This window comes from Neophocaena asiaeorientalis, unplaced genomic scaffold (assembly GCF_003031525.2).
Source record: "Neophocaena asiaeorientalis asiaeorientalis breed wild unplaced genomic scaffold, Neophocaena_asiaeorientalis_V1.1 scaffold223, whole genome shotgun sequence".
Classification (NCBI taxonomy): domain Eukaryota; kingdom Metazoa; phylum Chordata; class Mammalia; order Artiodactyla; family Phocoenidae; genus Neophocaena; species Neophocaena asiaeorientalis.
The window spans coordinates 3,588,903-3,610,595 of NW_020175045.1; the positions used below are offsets into that span (position 1 = coordinate 3,588,903).

Here is a 21,693-nt window from a genome sequence, read left to right on the forward strand (position 1 = left end):
AATACTTTCCGGGTATGCCGGCGGCTCGGGGTCCCGGGTCAGCTTTCCCACTCGGGCGCTCCGGAGCAGCGCTCGCCCCGACGTCCGAGACCCAAACACGCCGCTCTTCTCTCGTAAGTGGTTCGTGTGGAAGCGCGGAGACACGCCCGCGAGCGGGGCGCGCACGGCGGGGACGCACGCGGCTCCGAGTCCGGCGGCCCGACAACGCGGGCCGGACGCGCTCCCGGCCGAGAGTGGTCCTGGGAGGGGCCGCTCCACGCGCTGTGTTCCCCTCCCCGCCCGGGGCAGAGACCAAGCAGGTACAGAAAAGAAACACGCTGTTTATTGTTCATCTGAAATATCACATGCATTTTTTTAAAAATTAAAGCTCTTTATTTAAACGTTTCGATAGCATCTTACCAATTTGGTGGCAGCGAAAAGAAGCTCTACCAATGACAAATATTTTGAAAAGCATTTACAAAAATACATTGCACAAAGTCCTATCTCTCATCTTTAAAAATAAATTAATATTCAAAATATTTCCACCCCATCTCCCAAATTTCGTTTTATATAGGAAATTTTGATCTATATATGTATCCTGTAATATATGAAACATCTGTATACGTTTTACCCAACTTAACTGCATAGGCATTAGTTTCAATTCTAACGAGAGTGAAAAAAATGCTAGTTTATGTAGTTTTTGTGTATCTGAGGACTGTTGTGCAACATACATAAAACTCTTCAGAAAACCAGTCAGCACCGTCATTTTATCTTTTTCTGAAAATACAACATTTACGGTACACCAAAAGACTGTCTCAACCCAATAAAACTTAAATAATTTTTAAGGTAAAACATCTGTAACACCTTAAGTGCCTTGCAGATATCTCATTTATAAAGTCTGCTCAGTAAAATAGTCTAAATATTAAATACTAATTATAACCAAAGCAAGTCTCACAGGAATTGAGAGAGAATGGCCAACAGCTGTAATAAAAGGCAAATCCCGACCAGAGCCAGTACAAAGTGCTGCTGTAAGAAAACCTCATCACCAAATGTCCTGGTTTCATGAATTTGCCACACCGGACAATCTCCTTTAATAACCATCAGTGGAATAGAAGCATAAGCCTCTGAAAGACTTAGAGCATGTTAGTGTTTGCTTTTCCAGAAACATTCAAAACAAAACCTGAACATATCCAAAAGATTGGATTTCTTGGTTCCTATTCATAGTGTGAAGTAAAACTGCAGGGAAAATCTGATGGGATGAGCCCAGTGGAGACCTGAGAACTCTATTTACATGTTTGTGTAGATCCAGACCATCCCCTTTCGAAGCAGACCCACTTCAACCTGCAAAGGGAAACTCTCCAGGGTTCCTGAACGGATGTTCACACGCCAAGCCCTGACAGAAAATCGTTCCCAGAAGTGGGAGCAAACTAGGCAGGAGAACCCGTTTTCATTACTTCCCCACCTGGTGACTTGAAAGAACTACTGGTGCCCAACAGAGGAGAATCACCCTAAAGAAAGGGAGTTCAGAACTCTGAACTTTGGTGACACTGTTCTTCCCTGAAAGACGTGTGCTGGGTTGAACACATATCTGCCCCAAAAGGTCCTTTTTAAAAGGGCCAGTGAAGGCCGCTGTCAAGGCTTCAAGAACACTCCAAACCTTTTAACTTCCTTTGCTTTGTTCCTGATGTCAAGCAAATACAGAGTTTTATGTTCAAAAGCAAATCCCCCAGAGGCCAAAAGTAAGTATCTTTGTGAACTATACATTCAGATGAATCTCCACAGAGACCACCTGTAGCTAGCGGGTCTCTGAGCCCAAGCAGTCAACATGCAGTGTTTCCTGTGGACAGGACAGAAAGCTGGGTGTCGGCATTTATCGCTTCCACACCCACGTCCTGCTGGCAGTCAGTGCGTTTATTTCAGGGGTGACGTTATACTGCTCTCTGTATGCCCGTGTCCCTGAAGGATTCCAGTGTTCCAGGCTGTCCCAGTATATACAAAATGTACAAGAACAGTGAGCAGTCTCTTTACTTGATAGGCTCTCCGTGAACTCTGAACCGGTAAAGACACGTGTATTCGGGATGGCCCCAGTTAGAAAAAATCCGAAGTTCCACTATTTGGAAAGCTCTTTCTGGTCTTTTCTGCAATTGAGGAGGGGGAAAAAAACAAAAACAAAACACATTTATTTCATATTACTACCACCAAGCCCAGTCACTTCCCCAGGTAAGAGATTTGAGATTAAACAGCCAAGTTGGAGATTAAGCTTTTAACGTGAACCATATCATCTATCACAGGACACAAAGTTCAGGTGAAACTCTTGAGAACTCATCACCCTTGACACATTTATGCAGAACAAATTATACACTAAACAGGCTCATTCAGGAACAGAAAAGCTAGGAAGCTCAGATCCACTTTCTCAGAAGTTGGCCCTCACACCCTGTGGGCATTTTTGTGAGTATTGGCAGGTCCTGTGGATGCAGGCAGCAGTGAGGAGACCCGGGAGCCTGAAGCCTGTGTGAAGCGCAAGGATCCTTACCGGGGCAGGGAACATCTGTAGTGACTCCCCTTCTTGATCGTAGGTGAACTGTCCCAGGAGCTGCCCTTCTTCTTGATACTCATTTTCTAATCCCTGAAACAAAACCATCTAGTCACTAAATAAAGGAAAAACGGTTAGTGAGGTAACTGGGAGAGGGAAATTACTGTTCCATTAAAGTAAGGCCCTCTGTGTGCTGGGCATTTTATTAAGGGCTTCTCGCAGATCACAAAGCCCGTGAGGTAGGCATTATTCCTCCCGTTATACAGATCAGGAAAACTGAAGCTGGGAGAGGGCAAGCTAACAGGTAGCAGAACACACTCGACACCCACGTGGCCCACTGTAGCCCTCCATGCTCCCAAGTGGAAACCCAGGGGCACGTGATGAGCCTGGGGCAAGGAGAGCAGGTCAGCAGAGTGTGGGGCCCCAAGGAGGTCAACTCACACAGCCAAGAAGAGGAGGACAGGCGCCAGGGGGCTGGGGGACAGGAGACAGTGTTTAACAGGGACAGAGTCTCAGTTTGGGAAGATGACAAGCATTCTGGAGATGACAGTGGTGATGGCTTTACAACAGCATGAATGTACTTGATGCCCCTGAACTGCATGCACACTTAAAAACGGTTAAGATGGTAAGTTTTATGTTCTGTGTATTTTCCCACAATAAAGTAACCAAGTAGGAAGTACAGGTGACTAATTTGAATGTCTGTTTCATAAAGGGAAAGGACTTTCTAGGTACAAAAATGCCATGGAAGAAATTACAGGTAATGAGCAGGTGTAACTAAACATAAAATTAAGACTGACAGTGGGAAGTATATCTGTAACAGAATAACACATGATTAATATTTTTATATTAAAAAGCTCAAATATTCATAAGGAAACTAAGATACCGAAAGATAAATGAATAGAAACAAGACCAGAATCTACAAAAAAGGAAACATGCATGTGAAATACATAGAAATGTAGATTAAAGTAAGATCTATCGAATTAGCAGAGATTTAGAAAGAAGAGGACTCAATTAGAAAGGGAACTACAAGATAAGGGACGCTTCTCATACTAACAATGCGTATGGTGCGATGAATCCAAGGCCCCCTTTGAACCCCTGAAACATAACGCCACCTGAGTGTCTAGCCTGAAGGATCACCAGAAAGTGAAGAGGCTTATCCTGAAACGTGGGGAGTGGAAACAGTCAACAACGGCGAACGGGGGCCGTGGACAAGGGCACTCTGGGCTGCTCTTTAAAGAAGCAGGTGAAGCTCTCACTTCACAGCCTGCGGGTGAGAGGGCCAGGGGTCCAGCGTGGGCGGCTGGTGGTGACGCTCTAATGTGTTCAGATTTCAGATGCTGCTGCTGTCTGTACACCTGAAACTGGCGCAGTAAAGCGCAATGCCATGGACAAATACTTAACGGTCAATTTGTTTCTTTAAGGCAGGAAGTGAAATTTTATGAATGGTATTGTCTCAACTGTACTTCTTTTTCGGCACGCGAGATCTTAGCTCCCCAACCAGGGACTGAACCCGTGGCCCCTGCAGTGGAAGCGTGGAGTCTTAACCACTGGACTGCCAGGGAAGTCCCTCAACTGCACTTTTTAAGGGAAAATACCAGTGTTAATGGTGACTTCTGTAGGTGCTGGGATTCTGGATGTCCTTTTCCCAACGTCCTCATTCTGTTCTGTACATTCAGCCTCACCGTGTTGTCAGAACAGACTTTACGGCCGAGCAGATGAGAGGCCAGTCCTCCCACAGCCGGGCTGTTGTCGTCCCCCTGTGCCCCAAGCCTCCCTCCCTGGGGAAGCCCTGGAACGTCTCCCTCCACATTTACTGGCTACTCAGAGGTCAGTGGGCAGAGGGGGGGACAGCGACACCGGTAATATACTCAAGTCCCCAGCGTTTGCAGGGCTCGTCTCCAGGAGATTCCCAGACGGGGTGAGGAGGGCCGCCCCGGGACGGGGTGCACTCACGTAGACCGCGAAGTCCTTGGGGGCGCTGGTGATGTTCCCCGTGGGTGACAGAGTCCTTGGTATGTGCTCTAGGGTGAAGGTGGTCGGGTGGATCTTCATCGACAGCCTCACCACGAGGTACCCCTGGGAGCCTTTGAACGCCCAGCAGTTCCCTGGATAGATGTCAGGCTGGGAAAAAGGCAAACACTAAAACTCAATAGCTGAACAAGCTCTTAACCACTCGAAAAACAGGAGCAGTAAGAGAAAAAACTGGTTAACATTGGGGGGGGGAAATGGAATTTCTGCTGGTAAGAAATGGTCGTGAGCAAAATCAAAAGATGAAGTGAGGCAAGGCATTTGTGACTTAATCCCAAAGGCCCACCGCGTGCAGCGTGAGGCGAGTGCTCAGTCAGCCAGAACCTTAAAGAGAAAGGGCGGCACACATCTCAGAGAAACACAACTCTCGGTGGTCCGCAGACAGGAAAAGATGCACCGCCCTACAGAAAACAAGAACTTACGAATTTAAATGACGTGGTGCCACCACGTCTCATCTCACAGATCGCCAAACACCCTGAACCGAACAAAACCTGCTGTGCACGCTGTGAGGACGTGCACTCTTGCACGCTGACACCATCGCCGAGGGAAGCAGCGCTGGGAAGACCAAGCATCGGCGTATGCGGCTACCCTCGGACTGACTGGAGAGCCACCTCCAGCCGAGCGCGTGTGGGCACAGGCACAAGATGCAGAGGCGGCGCACACTCGTCGTGACGGCACTTTTAACAGCAACAGAGGAGCCACAAGCCCACGCCGGGGCCTGGTCAAGTCGGCGGAGCCGCGTGTCTTCAGAGGCCAGGACGATGTGGGTCCCCACTCCCCGTTCAGCCCGATGCCACGCGTGCGTCTCCTGCCCCTCCAAACACACCGCTGCCCACCTGCGTGAGGGGCTCAGGCCCTTGGCACAGCCCTCCCGCCCGCAGAGGCTGCCAGGCTCCACTGGGGTGAGCCAGGCTGCGCCCTCTCAGACAGGCCTGGATCTGAGCCGCAGCAGAGGGGCCGATCCTGGATCCTCTGCAGACTCTGGCTTCCCGTGAGCAGCCCCTCACCTATGACTCACAGTCCCTCAGTCTCAACTCTCCCGTCCAGGGTGCGTGCGGTTCTCCCGAGAGGATGTTCCCAGCAGGCCCGCCTCCACTTGCCCCTTCACATCCACCCAGCACCTAGGTACTGGCCGCTACCTAAGCTCCAGACCCAACCTGCAGCCCAGGGACAAGGCTGTGGACCTGCTGCAGAACGTCGGGACCTCTGGAGTCCTTCGACCTCTGGGACAGCCCTGCAGCTTGGGGCCAAGGGCAGCAGGGTCAGTCCAAGCAGCTCAGACGACAAAAGCCAAGCCGGGCAGCCCCCAAGGAAAAGACGGCCACTAGCACGGGACTGGAGGACCCAAAACATGAGGTTCACTGACCCTGACTGGATGCTCAAGTCAACTCCCGACTCTGAGATCGGATCTGCGCTTTTTAAGTGAGAGACGGCTACTGTGTGCGTGGTTCACACAGAGGGAGTTATTGGACCTTCCTTCAAACACTGTCATTAACGTTAGTGCCGAGGTCTGGTGGACGTCTCTGAGCGCTGCAGCTCTCTGTCCCTGGGTCCTGCGTGGGCACAGCCCGGGCGGTGAACGGAGGCCCTGCAGCAGCGGGGCGCCCAGCGCCTCTGCAGAAGGCACTGGAGGACAGGGCCTACAGTCCCCTGAGCAGCCGTGGGTGTGACATGCAGAGGGAGAGGGGCTCCTCCTGACGCCACCTGCGCGTCTCCACCCGTTCCACCTCCTGAAACACCGAGGAAGCGCAACATACAACCTCCTCGTGGAAGGCCCTCCAGCTCTGACGGTGAGCGACACCCCAGAGAAATGGGTGAAGTCAGACACAGGACAGGACAGGCAGCCTCGCCTGCACCCATCAAACACAAGCAGAACCAACAGACGGCATCGGAAGTTACCTTTGAGGTGAGAGGGGGCAATAGGGGACCTAGAGGCACTGGGACTGTGCTCCTGGGTCCACAGACATGTCCGCTTGATGCAGATCCCCTGAGCTGTAGACTGAGGGTCCGCATGCTCCAGCTTACACCTCAACAGCAAGGTAAACAAGCACACCCCTAAAACGGGCTCAGCCGGCACCATGACTGTGCTGGAGGCCTCGACCCGCACACGATGATCCGGACACCTGCTCACCTGGATGGCCACGCGGGGGGACTGGGAGAAGTACCAGAGCGGGACACCGAACAGGCTGATGAGTGCGGTCTTGGTCTCATACGTCTCAGAGCAGCGGGTACTCAAGATGCTCCCACCTACAGCAGAGTTGAAATGTGTCTCAGCATCTTATCCTACTGTTGCGGAAACAATATACCCACCTGTAGAGATTTATCTGAAATGTTCTAAAAATTCTCACGTCTCTAACTTATATAAAGAATCTTCTACTTGAAGATCAGCTCCATTCTTAATTTTACTTTTTCCAAATTCAGTGTCAACAGTTCACAACTACTTTAGGACACACAGTCCCTACCGCCCACCAAAGACTCTTAAAATACTGGGCTCCCCGCCTGCCACTATAGGGACAGCGACTCTGAGTGAACTTTTGTTCACGTTTTAAAATAAAGAATAATGAATTCAACCAGGCACCAGTGTTACCTGTCAGGTTTTCAGAGGACCTACTTAATAGGCCAAAGTGATAAAATATTATGACGATTACCAATTGCTGGGGTAACAGGAAGTTGCTAACAAGGACAGGGTTTCTATTTGGAAATAAAGAGAAATGTCCTGGGGCTTCTTTGGTGGCGCAGTGGTTAAGAATCTGCCTGCCAGTGCAGGGAACACGGGTTCAAGCCCTGGTCCGGGAAGGTCCCACGTGCCGCGGAGCAACTAAGCCCAAGCGCCACAACTGCTGAGCCTGCGCTCTAGAGCCCGTGAGCCACAGCTACTGAGCCTGTGTGCCACAACTACTGAAGCCTGCGTGCCTAGAGCCCGTGCTCCGCAACAAGAGAAGCCACCGCAATGAGAAGCCCGCACACCGCGACAAAGAGTAGCCCCTGCTTGCCGTAACTAGAGAAAGCCCGCGTGCAGCAACGAAGACTCAATGCAGCCAAAAAATAAATAAATTAAAAAAAAAAAAAAAAGTCCTGGAATTAGATAGTGGTGACTGTTGTACAACATAATAAATATACTAAAAGCCATGAAACTGTACACTTGAAAATGGTGAAGTTTGTTATGTGAATTATACCTCAATAATAATAATAAAGAGTGTTAAAAAAAAAAAAAAAAAAGTCCACTTTGCCCCTCAACAGGAAATAGGACAGACGGGATGCTGGTGCCAAAGCAGGCCAAAACTTGGTGTGGGAAGAAACATCAACTAAAATAAATTAAAAAGAAAAACAAATAAGTGAGTAATAAAACTAAAAAGTCCTGAGCAGTCTGTATTCTAGGAGCCAACAGTCCCTAACCTGGCTGCACATCACGACCCCTCAGAACACCTGCAAACGCAGCCGCAGGCCCCTTTTAGAGCTTCTCACCTGATAACGGGGGAGGGGATTGGATGGGATGGAATTTTAAACAAGAAAACAGTGTGATTTTGACATAGCTGATCAGCAGGTCCAAACTTCTGAACCACTGAATTCTTTTTAAAATATCTTATTCTCATTCTAAAAAAGTGTCTTCTTAAATACAGTGACTCACTTTTTTCACTTAAAAAGAGCCAATGTATGTTTTGTTCAGTAACAGAACGTTCAGTTCAGCCTTGTCAGGATTTTCAGAATTCTGAATTAATAACATACCAACCTGTGAGGACTCATTATGCCTCTAAGAAAAAATGACAACTACTGGTCCCACTGAACTGTTAAATCGTCAGTTGATGTCTCTGAATTGCAAAAATGATTTCTTCAGAAATCACTGAATTTCAAAACACAAAACTAAAATCATTTAATATTCTAAAACAGTCATTCTAAACAAAATATACCGAAGAGCAGTCAGCAGCCTTACGAACGTCTGATGCTGGAAGAACCTGGCGGTGTCTGCCAGGAGCAGCAGCCTCCTGCACTGTCTGTTCAGCCCCCGTGAGAAGGTGAGCGATGGGGACGGGCCGCAGCTCCCGCCAGGCTGCTCTGAGCCCCATCGCCTGGTGCCCTGAACGGCTGGGGCAGGTGACTGACACTCACTGTGGGTTGATGTCCCCACCCCTCCCACAGGCCCTCACCCTTTATTACTGAAGTGTTATCAAGAACCTCCTTTCCTCCAAGAGACCGTATGAGTCACCCAGCCCTCATCTGCAATTCCTAAGTTTTAAAAATTCAGAAAACCAAGATTTTCTCTAACACGTATGGTGGCAAAATGCTACCTGCACTGACATGACGTCATTCCCGTTTTCACAGACGTGTTCCCATGTGTGATCCGTGTGTGCTGCCCTGGACGCCACCGAGGGATGGTGACAGAAGTCCACGGACACGAGGCTTCACTAAACCAAGTCTGGTTTATCCAATACACCTGGTCCAGAGCCTGTGCCATGTCCACGCAGCACTTCCAGACTCAACGGACCACTTCCTCGAGAAACCAGAATAGCACCCCCATCCTTCCCTCTATTCATTCGGCTTGACCCACGCTGCTCTAGGGTCAGTTTCTTTTTACTGAACTTCTATACTTAAAAAAACCCACAGACTTTACAACACACAAGATCATAAGTGAATAATCAATAATTTCTGTGGTGGTAAACTCTCATATGGCCAGAAAAACCTAAAAGCTACTGAAAGGCCCCCAAACTGAGATTTTGCTGATGTGTGTCATCTCACAGGCCCACACCCACAGCTGACGCGTGAGCTGCAAGCACAGCCACCAGAGCTCCTGGGGGAACCTGGCTGTGCTCTGAGGCAGAACGCTAGGGGCCCGTCTAGAATAATGCTCTTTCTCAGATCTTTGGAAGTTCTAACAAGCTCCCTACTGTTGGGCGTGGGGCAGGTAACAGCCTCTTGAGTGGCCTCCCGCTGGTAGTAGCACTTTTGGGTCAGGGGTCTGGCACTCACCCCCAGACTCCAGGGCGAAGTCCACCATGCCAGTCTTGTCCTGGGAGTACAGCCTCAGGGCGCTGTTCACGATGGCACGCGCTTGCTGGGCAGTGGAGGCACACACGGAGACGACCCCAGAAATGAAGGACATGTTTTCAGTTAACTCTATTTGGGGACAACAGGCACGGGGGCTGTCTCAGCAATCCCAAACTTCAGTCCTGCTCTCAACTGCGGGGATCCCGGCTCAGACACAGGCAAGAAAGTCTCAGAGCCGGAACCCCCAGTGCCATAAAAAGTGGACAAAGCAAGGACTAGCGTTAGAGATGGTAACTTGGGACTGTATTATGGGAAATTTTTGTGTAATTCCAGAAGGTATGTGGCCACCCAGGGAGACCAAGTCTTTGGGACAAAAAGATTAATAAAGTATAAAGTACTCCTAAGAAGTAGTGTGATAACAATAACACCCGAAGCTTACCGTTCCCAGCACCCTGCATGGTGCTAAGCACTTTTTATATCATAATCACATCCCTAGAAGACCATTCGTAGAACAAAACATCAAAATCTGCTAGCTTGGGACTTCCCTGGTGGTCCAGTGGGGAAGACTCCACGCTCCCAATGCAGGGGGCCTGGGTTTGATCCCTGGTCAGGGAGCTAGATCCCACGTGCCGCAACTAAAGATCCTGCATGCTGCGACTAAGACCAGGCGCGGCTAGCTAGCTAAATACAGACATACATACATAATAAATAAATTTTAAAATCTGCTGGCTTAATACCTAGATGATCAGTTTCACTACCATGTGAATTTTAAACAATTCTCATCGTCTACTTACCGCTTCTGTTATTCCAGAAACGCCCGCTCCATTCACAGCAGACACTACAGTTTCAGAAGCTGGCATCTGTTTTGTCACAGAAGTGTGGTGGCTAATGTTCTCCAGTACCCGCAGCTCTAAATCCCGTAATAAAATCTGCAAGGTGTCCTTATTTACAAAGCGAGCAGACAGCTTCTGCAGCAGCCACTCGAGAGAAGATTCGTGCTGATCTCCGGAGAACATGAGTCTGAGGGTTTCTCTGACTTGGGCGTCCACCTAGTAAAATCATTGGTGAGTATAACATGAATCTACTGTTTTAGCGAAATCATTTCAACTCTTCACTCTGTCACCTTAGATACCCTGGAAAGATCACACAGCAGTTCAAAATCCATAATGGAAACTTGACACGGTTTCTTCCCTTCATACGAAACTTAAGAACCCTCCAAAGAGGCTGAAATACATTCAGGGGAACAGGGATAGAGGAGAGCACAGCCTAGGTGCCCTGGGTGCCCACGGGACAGCAGGAGAGGGGCCCTGCCCCAGGTGAGGTGCAGATGACAGGGCCCCTCGTCTTCAAACTCAGTCTGAGAAGGAAACAGTCACACACACAATTGAAAATGTAACTTTACGCAGGCTGGAAGCGTCCAAGTGCATTATTTCTGCACACACACGATTATGTGTATAAGCTCCTCTCCTTGCCCCACAGAGAGCGGAAGACGGGGCAGAAGCACCAGGAAAAGCACAGCATTGTGACAAAGCGAGCACATCGACCTCCTCACTTGCAGGCTCTGGAATGTTCCGCCGTACAGCTCAGCCGCGGCCCTGACGCGGGCACCTGGGCCACCTCAGTGCTACTGTCACAACACTGCACACTCGTCCGTGGCCCCTGCACTGGCGCCTTCACCTCTGCACCCAGAGTCCCAGGAGAGCGGCTGCTCGTCTCAAAGACTGTGTGTCTCTGTGACCCGTGACCATCTCAAGATCTTCCCCCAAAAAGGCTGCAGGCATTCACAGTCCCCCAGCCATGAGGACACCTGTGTCCCGAGCCAGCCCCGGAGGAGTCTGTCACCACCTCGCCATCCTGAGGACTGAGGAGCGGTCATTCACGTGACCTGCAAACCCATTCAGGGAGACGGGTTGCCTGCCGGACTGGGCCACATCTCTGCTGCGCTGCCCCGTCGGCCTCAGTAGCTCCCTGCACCGCAAGCTGTCACCCTGGGCCTGCGAGACCTCCTCCCCAACACCCGTCCGCCTTTGACTGAGGATGACCTGTGCCACTCCAATGTCCGTGTTTCCATTTTCACGTAACTATAAATGTCTAGATTTCTTCTTCTGCACGTGGATAGAGGCCTGAAGCAATGTCCGTGACGTGAGGATGTGATACGAAACCACAGCGTGACTCTACTTTGGTGAGAAGATACACAACCGGCCCTGCCCCCAATAAAGGTGAGCCCTTGGCCATGCGTGCATAAAGGAAGGAAAGACATCTCGTGTCACTGGAGAGGCGGGAATTCGAGGGGAGCTGAATTTTTAATTATTCTATTCAAGATGGTTAAAAACTTCAAATATAGTAAAACAAAATTTTTAAAGGAAGTTGAAATTAACTTAATAAAGATATCAACTCGAGTGTTTTTATCTTCCGTGATAAAACAAAACGTAAAGCTGAGGACACCTACTCTTCCGGATGCTGCGTCCACCTCCTCCCGGCTGGCTCCCAACCGCTGCCGCCCGGACAAGCCTGCTTTCAGACGCCCCAGCTCCTGCTCCAGACGCCGGGCCACAGCAAGGAGGCGCGGCTCCTCGTCGGCTCTGCTGCAGCGGGGGGTGACGACAGGATAGGTCAGTCCTGCCAACAGCACGTGCAGGAGAAATGCCCGTGTTCCCCGGGCAGGTCAGCTGTGAACACACCACCCTGTCCCTCAGCAGCACACAAGTTTCAAGCCAAGGCCCCGGAGACTGTTCCCACCTCAAGGTCCGCACGCACACAGACACGCACACCTGCCCGGGCGGGGGCCAAACCTGCCATGGGCAGCGGTTATGCTTCTCTGGGTGCTGGTGGGGGCTCTCATATACTATTTAATATTTAAACCTGTACCTATCGCCTTAAAATTCTGAAAAAGACTTCAGAGATGTGACAGTGTTTACTGATAATCACTATAAAATTAAATATGAATTTTTCATGCTACTGGAAGAGAAAACTAAAAACATATGGCTTCAGGGTTTTAACTGTAGTGGAATAACTGAGGACACGGAAAGGAGACGTGACCCATGAGCCCCCCGCCTCAGCAAACTGGGGCTGGCGCATAAGCCAGAACTGCAAACAGTCCCGATTGCTTTGAGCCCCCCCGGCAAACCGGGGGCCTGCAAAGAAGCATTGAGTGCTTTGGGCACTGATCCATGAGATGTCCCCAGTATAATCAGTGGTGGGAACGCGAGGAGATGTCCTTGTGCTGCGTCAGTATAATCAGAATGATGGCGGGAACCCTGTGCTGCTCTTGCGCTCGAGGACGAAGCGCGGCAGGTGCTCACGGAAGCCAGTTATTGCTTGTATAACTAATCAAAACATAGGCTGCTGCTTTGGCACTTCTGAAATGTTAAGAAAACAAGTCTTAAAGTGTAAACCTAGATAATGCTCTAATAAAAGCTACCACAGCAGGACAGACGGCGCTGTTCTGCCTGAGCGCGCGGCAGCCCTCTACTGCTGCGCTTCGGCACAGTTCACCTCGTGCGACGGGCGTGCTTTCGGCCCTGTCCTGAGATGAACTACAACATTAACAATTCTATTCTGACGTAGGTGTTGCACGTCATGAAATGCCACGCCATGACATCTATAGCTGTTTGTAGGCAGTTATAGTTCTGACACACCAACAGCTCAGAAGAGTGCACTCCGGGGTAAACACTGCGGGAGCCACATGACTTCAGTCAAAAGGTGTTTTGATACGTAAAGGCTCTAAAGCAAAGTTAAAAGTGTGCTAACACTCACACCCATCCCGAGAGGAGGGTGGGTGAGGTCTCAAATCACACGACAGGACCCAGAGAAACACACAGGAGCGAGAGCGGGAAGACGAGAGGTTAAAGCTCGTCATCTGCTCTCTCCCGAGCTGAGTGTTGAGCCGGTGAGTGGAGTGGCTGCAGTAACAAAAGGGTAACAGTGTCCTATGCAGATAATGGGGTGGAGAGAACCCAGGTGACAAAACCAAGGGTGTGAAAACGGTGAGCGGCTCTGAGACAGGAAGAAGCTCCATGCTGCCAGGGGACTTCAGGGAAGCTGACAAATGTGCGAAAGAAAAGCAACCAGGCTACGAGGGACCAAACGCCACCCCCCTGAAACTGCTGAGGGACCAGGGCTGTTTAGCAACAAAGAAAGGGCTCAGAGGAGTCCCAGCCTTGGTGAGAGCCTTGCAGCTCAGAAGGCGCATGTCTGGCCCCCTCGAGGGGCTGCCGAGCGGGGGACCAGGGTTGAACTGTGATGCCCGCAGAGCCAGCAGAGGTCCAGGCAGGAAGCCCACGCCACGCTGTGCCATGAACTCACGGCCCATTCCTCGCGCCCTGAGGACCCACCCGGCACATCCGGGCAGGGATTCTCCCCAGAGCAAAGCCGGGGACCCCGCTGTCTTTGGTGCTGCGTGGAGGTGGATGGTAACAAGCTCCCCGACCCCTCCTCCATCCTCAGGTGCCCTTAAGGGTCTCCCAGAAAGACAACAGTTGGGACTGTTACCACCAACACAGCCCAGTCATCCCAGGTGCAAACAGTGCCCCTTGCTAAGGACGGCACAGCCCTACGTGACAGAGAGGAGCACAGAAGACAGGAGAGGAATTTATCTGGAATTATCCTACCTGACTGTTCGTAGTGCAGTCTGTTCTAATTCCTTCTGGATGGCCTAAAATGTAGGAGAAACAATCCGTTTAAATACACAAGTTACATACCAACTTTCCATAAAATCATATACTTGACTTTATAAACAGAAATAGAAATACACATATTTATCTAGGATTTTTTTCCCCCTTAATTTAAAGCCCAGACCTGCCTGCTGGCAGGCAGGTAAGGGATGTTTACTTTTCAAAGCAGACTTTTAAAAGACGACACACAACGTATACTTAGAGAGGTGCACAGGTCATACAAAAAAGCAGCTTGATGGATTTTCAAACTAAGCAGCTCCTGTAACCAGGACGCAGGCCAGGAAGCCAGACGCCGCCACTGCTGCCGCCACCACCTCTGGTAAGTGCTTTCAGCGTGGCAGGACAAGGAGGAGGACGGCAGACTCACACACGAAGGCACGACTTATTAACACGGCCTCCTCACAGGCGCGGGCGCCCACCGCCCCACGCGAGCCAAGGCCCAGCGGCCACGGAGGCCGTAACTCGACAGAGGCGGGCAACACGGACAGGACCAACGCCAGCTCCCGCACAGAGGTGCGCTTCCTCCTCAGGCACCCTGGAAACATCTCATCAACGGATGGACTGAACTGCTCCCCTCTGACACTGTCAGCAACGCAGCGGCCAGTCCTGAGCTCCCGAGGGCTGTGCGTCTCCCCTGAGGCCCATCAGGGGGTCCAGGCCACCCACTCGGCGCCCCCAGTCCTTGTCCACGCAGGTGCCGTCTCCTCCCTCCGCCTGCCCGACACCTGACAAGACTAGGCTTTCTGACGAGAAAATCCCCGGTCAGAAGGTCCAGGGTGAACCTTCACTCCCTTGCCCACAGACACCGTCACCCTGTGGAGGCTGGGTGACAGCGAGGAGAACCGCCCCCACCTGGGAGCCAGTGAGCTGAACACACTTACAAAACATTAAAGCAACACAATGGGGCTTCCCTGGTGGCGCAGCGGTTAAGAATCCGCCTGCCAATGCAGGGCACATGGGTTCGAGCCCTGGTCCAGGAAGATCCCACATGCCACGGAGCAACTAAGCCCGTGCGCCACAACTGCTGAGCCTGTGCTCTAGAGCCCACGAGCCACAACTACTGAAGCCCACGTGCCACAACTACTGAGCCCGCACGCCTAGACCCCGTGCTCCACAGCAAGAGAAGCCACCACAGTGCGAAGCCCGCGCACCACAACAGAGTGGCCCCTGCTCACCGCAGCTACAGAAAGCCCGCACGCAGCAACGAAGACCCAACGCAGCCAAAAATAAAAATAAATAAATAGAAAAATTTTTTTAAATTAAAAAAAAAGAAATATTTCCCTTTCATTTTATAAAGGATGGCAGCAAACACCCTAAAAGAAGCACTTTAAAGGCTGGGGGCTGCGAGCACAGTAACTGCAGCTGACGCTTCTCAAGGAAATCACGGTGCTGGGGCTGCAAGTGAAAGGTCAAGAGCATGAATACCTCAGATCTTTCTGTCAGTTTTCCAAGAATATCTTCCAGGCTGGAGATGCGCAATTCATGTTCTTGGCGGAGAGTCACATAGTCGGTCTTGAAAAGGATAATGAATGAACAAATGGTAGACAAAGTTAAGCAACAAATAAGCCCAAACCTGGCCAGTCAGGCCACGCTGTTTCTACACAGCACAACAGCCAGAGACTGTGGTCACAGCTGGGCACAGCATCCCACGGGGGTGACCTCAGTGACGTCCTCATCTCCGCCTCTGAAACCTGCCCTAAGATAAAAGGCACAAACAGCTTTTCTAGTCACAGGAGAGTATTTAAGAAGACTGGTAATTATCAAAAACACCTGCATGGACAGCAGAGCAATTACCATTCATTCAACACACACTCCCCAGGCACCCGCTGTACCCAGACTTACACCACAACCACCAAGGGCCCACTCACTCCTTCTTGATCTTTCCTATTCGTATAAAGTGTGTGACATCTCAATGGTCATCAGAACCGGTGCTAGAGCCCTCAGAACAGTGCTGATCAGGGGAAGAAAGCTCAGATCAGGTGGCCGACAGGCACGTTCCCCCCCCCCACCCCCGGCTCAGGGACACAGGTGATCAGCACAGCGGCAGAGAGAAAATAAGATTTTTTTCTCAACGTAAGTAACTTTGAAAACAGCCTTTGTCCAGCACATCCCCACCCATCTCTTCAGCAGTTCTTAGAAGGTAAATCTGGAGTAAGCTTATCAGATACACTCCCTGGGAAGGTCTAGAAAAATCTCTGCCAGTTATATAATCAAAGGACATCCACACAGGAGACACCACCAGCAGCAAAGAACGCCTGCACATTCTAAACCACTAAAATCCAGTCAGAAAGAAAAACAGGAAGTCATTATACACTCTTATTACAGGAGTTTCATCCACTGATTTTACACGCCACCTTCTTCCAAAATATAACCACAATGACTTATAAAAACGTAAGATGACAAATCAGGTGAAGCAAAGCTAAGGGATGAAGGGCAGCTGGGAGGATGACCCCAGGGCACTGGGATGCGGGAGGGTCAGCCGCTGGACTCGGCTGCACGTCCTCACGGCCAGGCCGGGTCTCCTACTGTACAGCCCGCTGGCCTGGGCACAGCGGGACAGCCTCTGCCCAGCATGGCGGCCACATGTGCCCCGGAGCACCTGATGTGCGGCTGGGGCAACTGAAAGAGAAGCTAAATGTTACTTAGTGTTAATTTGTGTGTGTGGCGGTGGGGGCGCCTCGTGGCTTGTGGGATCTCAGTTCCCGGGCCAGCGGTGGAACCCGGGCCACGGCAGTGAGAGCACCGAGCCCTAACCACCAGACCGCCAGGGAAGTCCCTAAGTGTTAGTTACTTTAAACTCGCACAGCCACATGCAGCAGGTGGCCCACTCTCCTGGAGACACACGTGGGATACACCTGTGCCAGCCGCTCAGGGAAGGATAACAGGTAGTCAGCGCACTGACCACCAGTGTGTGGCAGCCGCAGAACCAAGCTTCAATCTTGCAGGGTCACCGTCACAATCATACCTGAATAGGGGTAGGTGGTGGAGGACAGCGTGGGGAGGATGAGCTAAATCTGCACTCACCTCATCACATCTCGAATCTCATTTTAAAATAAGGAATAGAACACTCATAACGGTGTCAACTGGGTCTCACTGAAATCATCTCAGTTCTACGGCTGAGAAGCCAAAAATAAGCAACTAGTGAGGAATCAACGCAGGACGCCAGGTGGCCTTTGGATGTGAGAACCCCAAGCAGGCACCCGGGGGCCACGCAGAGAAGGTGGAACATGCCTAGTAACTTTGGGAACCAGTGCCTGTCAGCACGTTACAGGGACCCGACTGGAATCGAGAAGATTCACACATTCTGCCCCCAACAGGTGGAACACAGTGGATTAAGCCAGCGGCAGCTACAAACAGGGGCGCAAGCTGATGCCGGGACAGGAGAGCTCAGTTTCCTGAGTCCAGTCAGGAAACAGCCGGCAAGGGGCACCCACCCCGAGACAAGTTGAGGCAGGCTCCGGCGAAGCCAGGCAGAGCCAGGCTGCTCGAGAGCACGGTGGGGCCACGGGGAGCCCTGAGGGGTCCACAGGCCAATAAGACATGCATGATCAGGGGTGGAGGGTCCCCTCCAGTCGGAGTGCGAACAGTTGGGTGGGTAGTGGGCTCTTTGCTGAGCAAACAGGATCAGGGAAAAGCACTTGTGGAGACAAGGGGCAATGCCTATTTTAAAGATTTCAATCCAAAATACCTAAATTAAATCATTGTGGAACTTAAGAAAATAAACATCAGTTTTGAGGAAAATGGACTGACAAGCCTTTCCTTGAGAACCAAATAAGTGAGACACGTATATACAGGCCTACGGTTTCATAAGGAATAGTAGCTACTTAACTATTTCATGATCTTGAGATATTTTAAATCACAAATTTGAGCTTTTCCGTTCAGTGCCAGAAAAATTTCATCGAATTGTGTTCAATCCATTCACCAATTAAAACACAGGCTAGGGACACCCGTCTGTCCCGCCGCAGCCTGACCTCACTCTTGGGCGTCACCCACGCACCTCCACCCCCTCCCCCAACCCTGCCTGCTCCCAGGGTGCACCCCACCCCCTACCCTGGCCTCAGACGTGGCATCTCCTCTGGGGGCACCTACCGCAGCTCCCCGCCACTGCAGGCCAGGAACCCACCTGCCATCCGTGCGGCCACCTCTCACTGCAGGGCCCTCCTACTCCTTGTCCCCAAAAGGAAAACACAACACCCGAGAACTCCAAGGTGGCATCACCTGGGAGCCCGACAGCCCACCAGTGCCAGCCCCCTTGAGACGCTGCCCCCACCACGCTCCTCACCGGGGGCCACATCCCCTCATTGCTGCCATCTGCCCGGTCCACCCGCGCCTGCAGTTTCTGGAGCAAGGTTGACAACTCTCCAAGCTTCTTGTCATGGCTGTGACACTGTCCCGACAATGCAGCCACCTGCCTTTCCACTTCACTCATCCGATGCCAGTGGAAAACCTCATCGCCAACCTGAAACAGTAAGAGGTTCCAAAGGTGACACAAATGAGAAGGTCAACCTGGCAAAGGACAGTACAGTACAGGATAAGTCGAAACAACAAAACAGAGCATTACAGGAAAACGTCAACTACAATACACACACCCCCCCCCCAAAGAAAAGACATGAAAATGTTCATCATTAGTGATTTCCTTTACGTGGCAGACTATGGGTGGTTTTTATTTTCTTCTTTATGCTTTCTATATTTTCCAAAGTAATGAAAACTTTCTTTTTTTTTTTTTAATGAAAATGAACTAAATAATGAGACTGCTTGAAATACAGGCACACCTCGCTCTACTGCACTTCGCAGATACTGCATTGTTCACAAATGAAGGTCTGTGGGGTCCCTGCGTCCAGTGAGTCTGTCCTCGCATCTCCCCAACAGCATCTGCTCGCTTTGTGTCTCTGTGTCACACTTCGGTAATTCTCAAAATATTTCAAACCCTCCACCAGCAAAAAGATTACAGCTCATTAAAGGCTCAGATGATGGTTAGCATTTTTTAGTATTGTCAATAAAGGTCTGTACACTATTTTTTTAGACATAATGCGATTGCACACTTAACAGACTATAGTACACTGTAAAGATAACTTTTATATGCACCAGGAAGCCAAAAAATTCGTATGATACTGGAGCTGAACACGCAGTATCTCTGAGGTGCGCCTGTATGCATTACTTGAATTGTTTCGGAACATTTAAGGAGCTGTAAGACATGCTTATTTGACGTTTTAAAATATTTTCTAAAACAGAGTGCCCAACTGAACTACCTTGTAGTTTACAAGTAATATGGAAACTTACGCTGGAGAACACAGATTGGCAACGCCAGGGAAGAGCACATCCTAACTGATTACCTGCAGAGGCTGGTTCGGGTGCGAAGTGTCGGGTGTGAGCATGGTCCTGGGGTCATCCACCCTCTGTGCTCTGTGGCTGTGCATCCAGTTTAACACAGGCAGGAGTGAAAGGACATCACCCTGGCCCCATAATGAAATACTTGCACCTTGAAGGAGAGAAAAAGCAACTGTATACACATGTACATACAGTGCTTTTCAAAAGGTGTACTTAAATGTTCAATTCTTTCACTGATTTACATATATATGCATGTGTACATATTAGTCATCTTACATCTTAAACATCTTAGTAAGTTTACTTACCTAGTAAAAGTAATACTGGAATGAGCAAGATTAAAAACTTGCAAATATTTCGAAGGCACCTAAGGAATGAAAAGAAAAACATTAGGGCTTCCCTGGTGGCACAGTGGTTGGGAGTCCGCCTGCCGATGCAGGGGACACGGGTTCGTACCCCAGTCTGGGAGGATCCCACATGCCGCGGAGCGGCTGGGCCCGTGAGCCACAGCCGCTGAGCCTGCGAGTCGGGAGCCTGTGCTCCACAACGGGAGAGGCCACGGCGGTGAGAGGTCCGCGTACCGCAAAAAAAAAAAAAAATCAAAACATTTAACTTGGAAAAAGTAAAAGGCAGGGCTCACCATTCTGTATGACCTCTCTAGATAATTTTATACAAAATACCCCCTCCCTAATTTAAAGTGGAAGTCACAGGCTGAGAAACGCAGTTAGTTTTATCTACAAGGTAAGTGGCTGCCTGAAGGAAAACCTGGCCACACGGTGCTGTCTCCCAGGCCCATGTGAACAACCCAGCAGGTCAGTTAACTGCCAACACGCCGGGCTGGGTGCACAGGAGGGCACTTAAGGACCTTGGTCATCGACCCACTGAGGCAACCTGGTCCTGGGGCAAGTGCACCAGAGGGTCCAGGCCTACAGTCCCGAGCTCACCCTCCCAGCTGTGTAATCCTGGACACGTCACTTAAACGCTGTGCATCCAGTTTTCTTCAAGGATGACACCTGCTTTTCCTTTCTAACAGGAGTGGTTTGAAAAATTAAGAATATGAAAGCACTTTGCAAAATATAAAATGATTAAATCAAATGATTCCATGAAATTAGCACAAAATCAGTTCTTTAAAACACCAAGCTGACATGGTATCAGTTTCCTTACCTTGTAAGAAGAAACACATTCAGCCAAGAAACCAAAGTAACAAACTGGTACCATCCAACCCCAAGCCACCAGAATACTTCAGATGCTGCCTTCCCTAAAAGAGAAAACACCAAACATTCTAAGGAAACGTTCGGAGGAAAACGAAACTCCTAATGGACTGGTTTTGTGAAGGCCAAGCTAGCAGCATAAGGAAATATACTAACAGATGCTTTGAAAGTATATTAAGATGAAGGAAGTTAGGGATGAAGTATATCAGGACAATGCTTAGTCATCACAGCAGGAATATCCATAACTCAAACACAGGAACGTAAATAAGCCACAAAGCAGTAAGTCATACACAAGACAAGATACAAAAGAGTAAACACCAAACCCATGCGTCCTCAAGTACAGTGCTTACAACACCCAATACACTGGAGAAACAATGAATGCCATGCAGCCAAGAGCACAGTACGTTAGCATTTCTAAGTAATAAAGGATGGAACACGTTACAGCAAGGATCAAAGCACGTAAACCAAAAATGCAATGTTGACTTGGTTAGGTGAACAGTTTACTGCAGGTGCTTAACTGCCAACAGCCTAGGAGCGAACGCTAACATGGAAAGCCAAAATAACCACCTGGACAGGCCACCGCCAACCACAGCACCGCTGACACCGTCCTGGACACAAACCCTCCCGTGGCTCCGACCTCGCGCAGCGCCTGCACCGAGAAGTGACCTGTGCCGGGGGAGATGTGAGCGGGAGGGGCACCTTCAAACACCAGCCCCACAGTCCCGACGCGGCAAGAGACCCACCTTGTGGCACTGTACCAAAATCCTCTCGCATCAGACAGTCAAGAGTCTCTCCTCAAGAAAAACGATCGACTACTTGAAGTCCAAGCAAGATGCTGAAACTAACTTATGGAAACCCTGCTCTGTGTCTGAACAGTTTTTACTCGCTTCTGCCTATCGACACGTAGGATGTAAAATGCTTCCTATAAACCCGCGGGGCCTGGCTGGCAGCTACCCTGCAC

At 50.2% G+C, this 21,693-nt stretch overlaps 1 protein-coding gene across 6 annotated transcripts in view; it reads right to left on the reverse strand.

The window, feature by feature from the left end:
* Positions 1–304: 304 nt before the first annotated feature.
* Positions 305–21,693, reverse strand: part of SUN1 (Sad1 and UNC84 domain containing 1) — a 37,025-nt gene continuing 15,636 nt past the window's right edge. For 3 of the 6 annotated variants that reach the window (XM_024763494.1, XM_024763496.1, XM_024763492.1), the window contains 14 exons: positions 21,300–21,398; positions 20,686–20,779; positions 19,830–19,888; positions 19,530–19,675; positions 18,479–18,655; positions 15,622–15,708; positions 14,134–14,177; positions 11,973–12,108; positions 10,318–10,572; positions 9,506–9,590; positions 6,672–6,787; positions 4,466–4,633; positions 2,513–2,605; positions 305–2,117 (listed from right to left, as the gene is read on the reverse strand). In XM_024763494.1, the coding sequence (XP_024619262.1) occupies positions 2,004–2,117; positions 2,513–2,605; positions 4,466–4,633; positions 6,672–6,787; positions 9,506–9,590; positions 10,318–10,572; positions 11,973–12,108; positions 14,134–14,177; positions 15,622–15,708; positions 18,479–18,655; positions 19,530–19,675; positions 19,830–19,888; positions 20,686–20,779; positions 21,300–21,398 (1,673 nt within the window). In that variant the 3' untranslated portion in view covers positions 305–2,003. The remainder of the gene's footprint in view (positions 2,118–2,512; positions 2,606–4,465; positions 4,634–6,671; positions 6,788–9,505; positions 9,591–10,317; positions 10,573–11,972; positions 12,109–14,133; positions 14,178–15,621; positions 15,709–18,478; positions 18,656–19,529; positions 19,676–19,829; positions 19,889–20,685; positions 20,780–21,299; positions 21,399–21,693) is intronic. The other 3 variants (XM_024763495.1, XM_024763497.1, XM_024763493.1) reach the window with 2 other exon arrangements.